This window comes from Pygoscelis adeliae, unplaced genomic scaffold (assembly GCF_000699105.1).
Source record: "Pygoscelis adeliae isolate BGI_AS28 unplaced genomic scaffold, ASM69910v1 Scaffold393, whole genome shotgun sequence".
Classification (NCBI taxonomy): domain Eukaryota; kingdom Metazoa; phylum Chordata; class Aves; order Sphenisciformes; family Spheniscidae; genus Pygoscelis; species Pygoscelis adeliae.
Genome location: NW_008824376.1, coordinates 16,285 through 28,258, shown reverse-complemented (window position 1 = coordinate 28,258; position 11,974 = coordinate 16,285). Strand labels below are relative to the sequence as shown.

The 11,974-nt window shown below is 39.5% G+C and overlaps 1 protein-coding gene across 1 annotated transcript in view; it reads left to right on the top strand.

Moving 5' to 3' along the window:
- The first annotated feature begins 6,236 nt into the window (after positions 1–6,236).
- RAB3B (RAB3B, member RAS oncogene family) overlaps positions 6,237–11,974 on the top strand; it is a 17,657-nt gene continuing 11,919 nt past the window's right edge. The window contains exon 1 of the mRNA XM_009320175.1: positions 6,237–6,468. Within this exon, the coding sequence (XP_009318450.1) occupies positions 6,237–6,468 (232 nt within the window). The remainder of the gene's footprint in view (positions 6,469–11,974) is intronic.

Below are 11,974 nucleotides of genomic sequence, written 5' to 3'. Positions count from 1 at the left end.
GAAGTTACGCTGCATGTCAGTAATGTCTCTCATGGACTACTGCTAAGCTGTAAATATTAGAGATGAAGAAATCTTTTGGTTTAGCTACTTTTGTTTCTTCCCTACCATATAACTTACAGAATAGTGCCACAGTCTTTTAGAATCTTCAGAGCTGTCTACAATGTTCCTGTCCTATGCTTCTATAAGAGCCTTGGCAGATGTGTGACCTATTCAACTTCAGCACAGTATATTGACTTTAGCACTATGTACGTGTTTTGTTTTTTTTTAACTTCTACCTTTATTTAGCCTCATTATTTCTGCTTTTACTAAATGGGTGTATCTAGTAATCTCTTTGCTTCCTTCCACACTCCTCAGTAGCCTATGGATAGCCAGGAGTATAACAGGTACAGCTGTGTTTGACTGTGCCCCTTCTCTTGTTGCCTGCTGTTACTATTTATTCCTTCCAGACTGATAGTTGTTAACTTCTTTTTCAGTTTTTCTCTGTTGGCTGATCTTGAGCACTGGAACTCAGGAACAATAAAATGGAAGTAAGAAAAAGGAAGTTTGGACTCTGAAATAAAGGAATGGTTTAACACTGGTAGCTCTGTAAGGCGGTAAAATAGTATGTCAGGAGAAACAGCAGAAGCTCAGTTGCTGAACAGACACACAAAATGAGGCTGGACCCAGCCTGGAGTAACATGCTGTCATAAGATCTTTGACTCTTAGAAATATAAAGGGGCAGTTTCACCCTGTCGTGGTTTAACCTCAGTCGGCAACTGAGCACAACACAGTCGCTCACTCACTCTCGCCCCCCTCCCCCAATGGGATGGGGGAGAGAATTGGAAGAGTAAAAGTGAGAAAACTCATGGGTTGAGATTAAAAACAGTTTAATAATTGAAATAGAATAAAATTCTAATAATAATAAGAATACACAAAGCAAGTGATGCACAATGCAGTTGCTCACCACCTGCCGACTGATGCCCAGCCAGTCCCCGAGCAGCGGCCCCCCCAGCCAGCTTTCCCCCAGTTTATGTACTGAGCATGACATCACATGGTATGGAATGTCCCTTTGGCCAGTTTGGGTCAGCTGTCCCGGCTGTGCCCCCTCCCAGCTTCTTGTGTACCCTCAGCCTTTTCAGTTGGTAGAGCATGGGAAGCTGAAAAGTCCTTGACTAGTGTAAGCACTGCTTAGCAACAACTAAAACATCGGTGTGTTATTGACATCATTCTCACCCTAAATCCAAAACACAGCACTGTACCAGCTACTAGGAAGGAAATTAACTCTATCCCAACTGAAACCAGGACAATCTCCATCTTCTCATCTGCCTAATAAAAGAAATGTGTGTGTGTGTGCTAGCAGGTGATGATGAAACGGTTAAACAGTCACATTTAAATTGCCACTGGTCCTCTATAACACAAAACATATGTAGTAAATTTCAGTTTTGGCTTTAAAAGTAAAGCAGTGACCAATATTAAAAGATGTTTTTACTGTTAGAAATGCACTGAACTTGTAATACACAAAATACACAGGTTCATAATAAGTTGAAACTGCAGCTATGTCTTCGTGTGCAGTTTAAAGTATAAGTTCCATCAGCGTGACCGCATTTCATGGTTAACTGAGGTGACTGACAGCAGACAAGGTAACCGTTTTCCAAAGGCAATTCAGACTTCTTCCTCGCAGTGTTGTGAGAGAGAGTGCGATGTGGAAATGGCAATGTCTGTGAACAGACCCATGCGGTTGCTAATACAGAGATGCCTAAACTTCCAAGGTAATGATCAGATTTCTTGTTTCTTCTCTGTGAGTGGATAGAGAAGAACAGCCCTCCATTAGTTTGTAGCCAAAATGATAAAGGCTGGAAACACTTGAATTCAACATCAGTTGTTTTTTTTTTTAAATAAATGGATGGCAAGACATACCAGTTGATTTCTAGCCAATACCATGAGCTTTAGACAGTTCATATATTGCTTTTCACTGAAGGTGGCTGTAGGGAGTAAATACTGCAGAACTGGGGCAGCAGTGACCACTTTTAGTGATTTGTAAGAACAGTAACACTTTGATGGTTCATTTTGCACTACAAAACAGTTTGATTCTTCACCGTGATTCTGGTCACAAATTAAAGAGCACAGCTGTGTGGAATCATCTATATGACACATTTCAGTGAGTACTGAAAGCAGTGAAGACTGGTTTCCCATGAAAGTGTCTTATGGTGATAGACTTCTTTTTTTTTTAACTTTATTAGACCAAAATAGAAGATAAAGGCAGGAGAGACACCTTGACTGAGGAACATATTCTTTGGTGGCTAATAAGCTCTGATTAAGATTTTATTGCTTTAGAGCATTTGTAGCATCCTTCTCCTGTGTGGTTTCTCTGTCTAATAAAAGATGAGCTCACACTGCAGGCTTTTTCCTCAACAGGGAAATAATAAGGTATCTCATAGCTACATAACTACCTATTCTCACAAAACTAGCTGGAAGTTGATGTGTTTGAGACCTTGTTCCCATTGCTAAAGCATATGGAGAAAACAGGTTGTCAATATTAGTATGCTCTTAGATACAAAGAAGTGGGATACCCAGGCAAAGAACTAAAAGATGCAAGGTCTCATACTGAAGTGTTCTCAAGGACAATCTGATTGGCAGCTTTTTCTTCTCCTGTGTAATGGGTTTTCTGTAATGTAGCTAAATCTTTCCTGTAGAGGTATTTTCTTGAGGATTATTCCAAGGCAGTCAAAATGGAAACAGTCACGAGCCTCTCTTTTGCATTCTGCATGCCAGTCGTATTTGACTTGGTCTTCTGTAACAAAACCCTAGTTAGCCTGCACGTGCGTGTAAAACAGCAGAGATGCTGCTGTATTTGGAGTCATCCTAAGCAAAGAGCGTATGTAGTTGTGTACCCAGAGCAGGGGTTTACACTCCAACTAAACATCCTTTCACCAAGGAGGGAATAAAATTCTCTGGGAGCGATGGCTGTGCGAGCTGTTTTGAAGAGTTGGACAGGAGCTGCCCGACATGGGCGCGTTGTCACCTTTTCCCTCTGCTGCTGATGCTGAATCTCCACCAGCTGCGGATGGCCTGCAGGAGATGTGGTTTTGTGGATCCTTCTCTCAGTAGCATAGCAACTGCCATTGCTTCTCACCGCTCGGTCCCCTCTGCTTGGCTCCCTCAGCTGTGCTGGATCAGGAACTGAACCAACTTTAAAAACAGCCCTGCAAAACAGGAGAAGTTGTAGGAGGATTTATTTTTAACTGGGGTCTCTCTGTTCTCTGAACCAGCGCTCTGCGTGGTCCTCAGGACTGGCATAACTAGGGAGTGCTTGGAGCAGGGGTGTGGGACAAGAAATGGGGAAGAAGAAGAGAGGGGAGGAGGATTGGGAGAAAGGTCTGCTGGTTCCTGGCTTCAGGATTCAAGCAGAAATTCAGGGGCAGCCCTGTGAATGCTTTCAGCCCAAATGCTGATGGAGTACAGCTTCAGTAATGATCTGCAATCAGGAGTAATCAGTAATTAGTACTAAAGTCCTTTCAGTTTCACTCTATTGACCAGAGGAGGGAAAAGGGAAAAGTCAAATTTAAGCAAGGGGATGGAATTTTCTTTGAAATTTTTGTGCTCCGATGCTGCCTCTAATAATTCAAGGAGCCAGCCTGCAGCATCTTCAGCATAGCACAGTGGCACGCGCAGGCCAGCGAGTGTTGTGCTTCTATGACAACAGCCCCACGTTCAGTGCAAGTATCATTTGATCTTATTTTCTGCATTGTGCTTCTAACAAAGCTGCTCTAGCGGGCCACATTCTGTAATTGCTTTTTTAACTGAGATCTGAAAGTCGCATTTGTAGCCAGGTACGCTTCTGATTGTAGCAATCTAGGGGGGTTAATAGAAGCAGCAGTGTTTCATTTAAAAGATCGGCTTGTAGTATGTGGACGGATTCTGTGAAGGCAGGGGTAGAAAGAAGATATTGATTCCTGTATGATTAATGCAATACTTCTTTGTTAAAGGTCTGCATTTGAATCTTTAAATGACCAGGCTTCAAGTGATGAGGGCATCTCACTTTTTTCAAGCCTCTGTGAGTGGGATGGAGAAGTAGAGATTTTTAATTTTTTTTTTTTTTCTTCTTTAGTAAGTGCACATGTGTTCTCAGGGGCATTTGTGGAAGTTATGTATGTGTATGAGAAAGATAAATTACACAAATAGAGAACTTCTTACTGTCTTCCAGCTTGGCAATGATACAAATCAACAAATCATCTGGATTCATAATTTTTGCAGCTGAGATTTCTAACATTTGAACTGAGGCAGTGAGTGCATTGGCCTGAGTGTGTGTAAGTCAGTTGGATGTTGAATTCTTCATTTCAGAAACTCCTGTTAAGAACCAGAAGGCATGAGTAAAAGAGCCCTTTTCTGATACACTGGTGAGAAGAAAATTTGTACTTAGGTTTTCTGGAGTGCTTGCAAAGGACTGTAGTCTTACTGAATAGCGGCTGAAGTTCAGAAGAGCGTGTATCAGAATTGTGTTGTATCCTACAGAGAATCACTTGTGGGAAGATTTTACTACATTTAGTGCAGCTATTGACTATTAAGCTGTGGATAAGTTCTTCAGAAAATGTCCTTGTTAATGCAATCTGTGAACGAAATGTCTGCTGCACCAGCCCTTTTTTGTGTGAGAAAGTTGCATGTGTTTAGTTGGAGATAAACCATCATGCATATTTTACTGAAATTTAAACTGGGTTGGTTTTGGTTTGTTTCCCCTCTGTTGGGAATTTAAGTTAAATTGTCATCCCAATTTGAATTGCCTTTGGACAGCGTTTTGGTTTATAGCTGTTTTACTACAGTGAGTTTTGAACTATTTGTTTTGGTTTGTTTTTTTCAGTGAATGAGTGAAGTCCTGTGTGCGGGTGAGACTTGCTAAGAAGGAAAGTATTTGGGCGCATGGTAAGAGTAGACATTGGTGGGAGTTTTGTTCCCAAAGATGCCCACAAATCTGAGTTGAGAGGAAAATTAACTTATTTCTTTGGATGCCGGGGGAAGAAGACACTGGTCTCCACTCAGTGCTTTCTGACACTGCACACAAGTAGCACATGTCCTAGTTTGAACAAGTAGCTGCTTATCAGACCCATGCTGTCATTGCCCCAGTTTGCACAATCCTGTGACTGGTTTTAAGGAGCCGAGACCTTTGCTTGTTTTACATGAGGTAGATTTTGAAATGGCATTAGAGATTAAGTGTGGTATATGTGTTAAAGGGTAAAGTTTCCTTTTTCTCCTCTCTGTAGTTGTCTTCTGCTCTGTACTAGCACAATTTAGTCTGTGTAGTTGTCTTCTGCTCTGTACTAACAGAGATGAAAAGTCAGGGCCTTGCCTTCTCCCATGGAGTGTCTGAGCTGCATATGTTAAAGCAGCCGGGGCTGCTCAGTGAATTCCACCCATCTTGATATTTCAGATTCCACAGTTGTTTTTTGGTTTCTGAATCCAGTTCAGGGTCACAAGAGAAGGAGGGATCTCTGAGGCTGCATCTTCCTTCCTCCCCACCCCACTAATATCCCCAACTCTCACATCCCCATAATAAAAAGTGATAATTTATCTGTTCCAAATGCTGCCTGCAGCCCCACTGAGCCCTCAGGTTTTATGCAGGTGCTGTTTATTTTAATTGCAGTCTTGAGAGTAGATAGGTGTTGGATGGATTCAAAGTTCTCAGCTGAAATTCCTGGTGTTTCATCTTCTCTGATTGCCTTTTTTTTTTTCTTCTGTAAATGCTGAGGACAGAACTTTTCTGAGGATAAAATGGTGGTGGTGCATGTGCTAGAAATGCAGATTTTCCCTAGTAGTCATAAAAGGAGTTATTTAGGTTTACCTGGTTGGAGGCTGCTTAATGAATTGCATAGTTCGATGCACTGTCAAAGATTTTAGTTCTTGGTTGCAGTACTCCAGTTTATTTGAGCAACAGAAGTGGCACCCTGCCACAGGAGTAAAGAATGCTGTTTCCCCACTAGTATTTGAACAATCCGCAATAGCCATCTGTTATTCTTTTAAACACAAAGCAGTGCAACAGGTGTATTTCTTGGGTTTGGAAATCTTACCAGTACAAGTGGATAATAGAAATTTAAAGCCAGGATTTAAAAGAAGACTTCAAGGTGTGTTCCTCTTTATTCAGTAAATATAGTGGTTATGGTATTAGAAAGAAGAGAGAGAAGCTAAACGTATGGTACACAGTTAAGGAAAACAAATGCTGAACTGCTCTTAAATCTGTTCTTTTTCAATGTTTGTCATTTTCTTAGATGGCTTCAGTAACAGATGCCAGATACAGGCAGAAAGATACTTCAGATCAAAATTTTGATTACATGTTCAAACTCCTGATCATTGGCAACAGCAGCGTGGGTAAAACATCCTTCCTCTTCAGATATGCCGATGACACTTTCACACCAGCCTTCGTTAGCACAGTAGGAATTGACTTCAAAGTGAAAACAGTTTATAGGAATGACAAGCGGGTGAAACTGCAGATTTGGGTAAGTGCCAGCATTTTCAAAAATGCTTTATATTAATCCCAGCAAAGATACGACGGTAAAAAATAGCTTGTTTGGAAGTAGATTTTTGGATTAATACAGATTTTGATTGTTCATAAGTTTTGTGTGGCTGTATCATTTGTATCCCTGCAGTATAGCTGAGTAAGTTCTTTTTGTATTGCTGTCTCACTCAACTGGTGGGACTCCTGGTGTGGTCTTAAGCAGCTGCTCTGTGTTCTCAGGAGTCAGTGTATTATTAAACTGCAACAAACCCAAAGCAGGTCTGGAGCCCTTTAGTAGCGCTTTTTGAGTGAGCCCTAGTAGGTGAAGAAATTCAGTGAGCGCTCAATGAGAGAACGCTACACATAGCTTCTACTATCAGCTTATGTCCTCCAAATAAGATACTTGTATCTTCCTGCAACTCATGTACCTGCTCAGCAGCACCAAGCCAGCTTATTTCATCCATCCAGGATTCCTCAGGGGGAAGACAGAGGTATTCTTCAAACCACCTCTGCTGACATGACTTCTTGGTAAATCAAATCGTAAGAGAACTTGTGCAGGTAAGCTGGAGGCTCCCTCTGCTCAAATACCCAGTCATGGGACATTTTCAGCCTTTTTGAATTACAGCATCCTAACCTAGTTAAAAAAAAAAAAAAGTTCCTGAGCTGCAGAGTGGCAGACCAAGGCCAAGCAATTGTCAGTAGCTCATGATGTTCCTTTTTATGGAAAGCAAGTGTTTTCTTTTATTTTACTTGCTGGCAAATGACTTAAAACCTATGGTGCAAATGCAATTTATCTTGACAGTGCTTAAACCCTCTGTGTCCCAGTGAATTACTCGGTGTGTTTAAAAAAAACTAGGCTCAGATTACTGTGTGTTAAAGTACCATGGGGCTCCAGCTGGAATTCCAGTTAGCAGGATTGTTCTCTTCTGTTTTGCATAAAAAGAAAATATCTCAAATAGAAGGTATGAGGCTAATATTCTCTTAAACAATTTCAAAGGAGTTAGCTTACTAACTCAAAGTAGCTGCCTACTTAGTGGTTTCTCCCACAAGTTAAGCTTAAAGTTCAGACTTGAAGGTGAGTTGAAACTGTGTAGCATTTCTACCCTAATCCTGCCCCAGAGAAGAGCACAGTCTTCTACTTGATTTATAATTAATCTTTAATTATTGCATTTAAATGTAATATTATAGTAATCCCATTGGTTTTTTTAATTTATTGTGACGATCTTGAATAGTCACAATAAATTAGTGAGAATCGAAGATGAGAAACTTTTATTTCTGTGTTGCCCAGTACAAGATACAACAAATTATTTAATAAAAGATCCTTTTCATGTTGCAGAATTCTGGCATTGAAACTAACGTAGATAACCTGACATGAAACTGTTTGATTTAATTTAGGGTTTAGGTAATAAGGATGTTTGTACTTCAGGCCCTGTAAGCAACTAAAGATGATTTCCATCCAGTTTGTCTTTCTTAATCTTGGAACATGAAATTCTGTAATAAGTTGTGTAAAAGCAAGACAGAAAGTGCCATGAAATATTTGTTTGTTTTTTTTTTTTTTTTTTTCAAAGATACTGGGATTAAAATGAATTAAGCAATAATCTTAATCTGCTTGAAGGCTTTGGAGGGAAAAAGGCTTTAATAACCTTAAACTTCTTATGAAAAGAAATGTCAGGTGGATTCCTCAGAGGACCTGTAATATTGGAGTTACCAACACCGCTGCTGATTTAAAATTTCTTTCAATACAAGGTTCGTGTAAGTGTTTGACAGTTTCTAGAGTGACTCGTGTTCTTTTCTTCTCTCTTTCTGTGCTCCTTGCGTGGATCCCTGATGTGAGTCATGATTTAAGGACCTTAACAAAAACATTAAGTGTGTACCTCTCTAAAAAACACAATATTTGAACTTTACCTCCTGCCTGACCTGAGACTAAACTTGTAATTTCAATGTATTCTTCAAGATACATGTAGTAGTAGTAGTGGAGGCCATTAGCATACCAAAACTATGCCTTCCTATGTGTTGGAAGGAAGGGTTTTCTTACCAACCTGTCTTTCAATTACTTTTTTAAATGATTTACAGCCGCTATTGAGTTTCTGTGAGTGTGGGACCCTGTGGCTCCATTGAACACTTTGCTTTTACTTACAACTTCCCAGTTATGCTGACTCTTTTTAATTATGCTCCCCCTAAGCTCGATGTTAAGTCTTACCTGAATCAGGTTTAATGTGAAACTAAGTGAAGAAGGAGAAGGTACAAGTGTTTAAATTAACCACTTCAAATGTCTTTATAAAGTCCAGAGAGGAGCACTTCTAGGAACCTCTAATGTTCTCTGCTCTGTGGAGCCAGGTCTCCTTCAGTTCATGGGGGCTTGTGGAGCTCTTAAGTGTATGCAGCTGTGGCAGATGGGAGGTGCTCAAGGGCTGTACACAAATAACCTTGGTTTGTGTCCTACAAATCCCAAGGCAGGGGGGAAGTTACTACTGCTGTGCTGTGATCCAGAGAGATCAGTGATCATTGGGACTTTCTACACTGACTTTTACCTGTGTTGAACAGAAGAGCAGAATATTTGGGTGTAGGACCCCAGCTACAAAGAGCTCCTTGGGTTTTCTTAAAGCTAAGAAAAATTCACACTGCTTCAAGTGCCAAGCAGCTGCATGTAAAGACTAACAGCATGTTGCTGTGTCAGTAAATGTCCTTCTCATCTATCTTGCAGTTAATATCTCCAGTAGAATTCGATGAGCGTTTTTAAGCTAGAGATATAGCTTTTGTGTTTGTGCTGAATTTGAGAAAGTCAGTATTTTGTGAATCAGGATTTGACAAGCTGTCAGGTGTAATGATCAAAAAAGAGCGCTGCTGTGTTCAATTTTGATGTCATTAGTGGGCCCCTTGCTTTGTTGACATTAACACTTCAATCACCGAAATTGATATTTTAATAAGATTCCTATCAGTTATGCTAGTGACCTAGCAGTCTGGGAAATGATCTGCTTTGAAAAGACTTGAAAGGAGTATCTCTTGAGTTTGAGAGGAGTGGGACACAGCAAAGATATTCATGGTGTTTTTAAGGTAGAATGATAGCTCTGCTGATAGAGAAAAAGCAGTAAAATGGTCTGGAGAGGGGTTATGTGAAATAATGTTTTGTGGGGGTTTTTTTCTTCATTAAAGAACTCCAAGATCAGCTGACTGTTTTAATGTCAAGTCTTTTCTGTCTTGTTTAGGAATGGTGGTTTTCTGTAAATTGAATAAATGACCTTTACTGAGAAAGTTCATTTTGTAGTTGGATGAGGTTTGGTAACTTAAATATTTCTAATTTAAAATATTACTTACGTAAATATATTAATATAGTATGTAGATATTCTGATATCTACATAAATGTAATTCTTTGATTAGATTTTTTTTTAATGCTACTGCCATCTGTAATAATACTTTCATATAAAGCATCTCCCTTACGATATATTTGTAAGGAGCCAATTTGTAATATCTCTCTGCATGTGGGGTGTACTTGTGGATTATTTCTTTCTTGACCAACAGTTTTGTATTCCCAGAGTTGCTAATTACTGAAGGAAAGCTATTATATTTTCAGTTAGGTATGGTTTTTTATTATAAATGAATCTCAAAGGTAACATTATTATATTCTTAGCAAATGCATACAGTTAATACTCAATGCAGCGTTCAGGTTGCCTAGCAGCTAGAGAAGGCCACTTTGTCCAGATCCAGATGGAAGCAGGGTGAATGAATAAAAGTGATTTTTGATTTTAAGTGAGAGCAATGTGAGAATTCTTTTTTGCTGCCTTCTGTGCGTTTGTGTCTCTCTTGGTGGTAAGTAGTAATGGTGGTAAGTAGTAATAATGGCAGAACTCTCAAGCAACGTAGCATTGAGGTTAACTGCTGAGGGGCAAACTCTGGTCCTTCACACTGGCCCTGTCTAGGTTAATTCCATGAGCTCTTTGGATAGTAACACAAATTTACTGATGGAAAATCATTGGCAGTGTTTAGCCCAAAACCCTTGCACGCTGTAACAATTTGCATACCACACAATATGTGCTTTGTGTGAGGAATTTCCTTACACTTTCATTATACTTTTGTACAGCACCCTACACAGTGGAGCCTCATTTTTTTGCACATACTAAACATATATGTGATGAATAAGAAACATAATTAAATACAGGGTTTGGCAGCTGATGTTACAGTTGCAACTACTTTCAACCCCCTTTTTTAAAGGCTGATAGAGGTTAAATTTAACTTCAGGTTAAAAGGCAAAAAGGTGTGATGTTCAGATGGAGACAGCATATTTAGACTGCAGTATGATTTTTCTTTTAAGGTGCTGCTTATTGGTTTTAAACTGCTAGGATGAGTATAGGTTTTTCTTTCCCATTAACAAAAATGTTTCCATGGCTTAAGTGCTGAAACCTGTAGGGATCTGAGATTAGCTGTAGTGGATGTCTGAAACGTTACAGCTTTCAGGCACAGCTGGGAAGAGGGTGAAAAGCAACATTACTCTGTTTTTGTGGGAAGGATCTTTACAAACAGAAATATGACAACTGCTAATTATGCTGAGTGGCAGTTACCATTACAAAACCAAAAAAGTGTAAACCAAAATAAAACCCAAGCTGCGTAGCTGTCCTGAAGGCAAATATGCAGTGTTTTTAAAAGCTTTTTGTATCAGTTGTTGCCTGGATGACAGGATGCTACTGTGCTGCTCGCCTCATAGGGAAGGGATTCAAAGAAGTAACACTGGTAACTAAGTTCGTTTTTTAATTTAATAGCGGTAAAATTAGAACACTGTCATACTTGATTGTAAATTTTAATGTTAATTGCACACTTAACCAAAAGCTAATTATGCATTTCAGATGAGAGAATCATCTATTCCTCTGGCATCCCATTCCCATGATGTTTTTGCAAAGTTCCTTATAAGCACTGACTTTAAACTTGAATGCTTGCACAAAACTTGTTTCTAAAAAAAGAGATAATAAGAGTTCTGTAATTTAATATATAGATGTGATAGCGATGAATACCTCTAAAGATATAACGGGCCTGATTCTGCTCAGTAGATTGGCAGCTGTTGTGAAATCCTCTGATTTGCTGTTTAGACAAAGAACTAAAATGGACAAAGTCATGATAGTGAAAAGAACAGGTTGATCCTTGTAAGAGAGGCAAGGATTACATCTTATTTGCAGCACTGAGGACTTACTGGGTCCCAGGAATGAAAATCATCAGGGGTGAGTGGATGTAAAGCACTACTTCTGATGTTAAAACACAATGCAGAATATTTGACTGGAGAAGAGATACAATAACAGTGACGGTAATTCAATTCCAAGGTCTTGGTTATATCTCAAGTAATAATATCTTCCCTGCTTTGGGAAGAACTTGGTGCTCATGCCCCTCTTAATGGTCTTTAAGATTAGAGTTGAAAGAGCAACACAAGGGACAGAAATAAAAACTTAACTAACCACCCAGGTTTTAATTTTTATCCCACTCACTATTGAATTTATTTAACAGACTAAGCTTGCTGAACAGGGCATT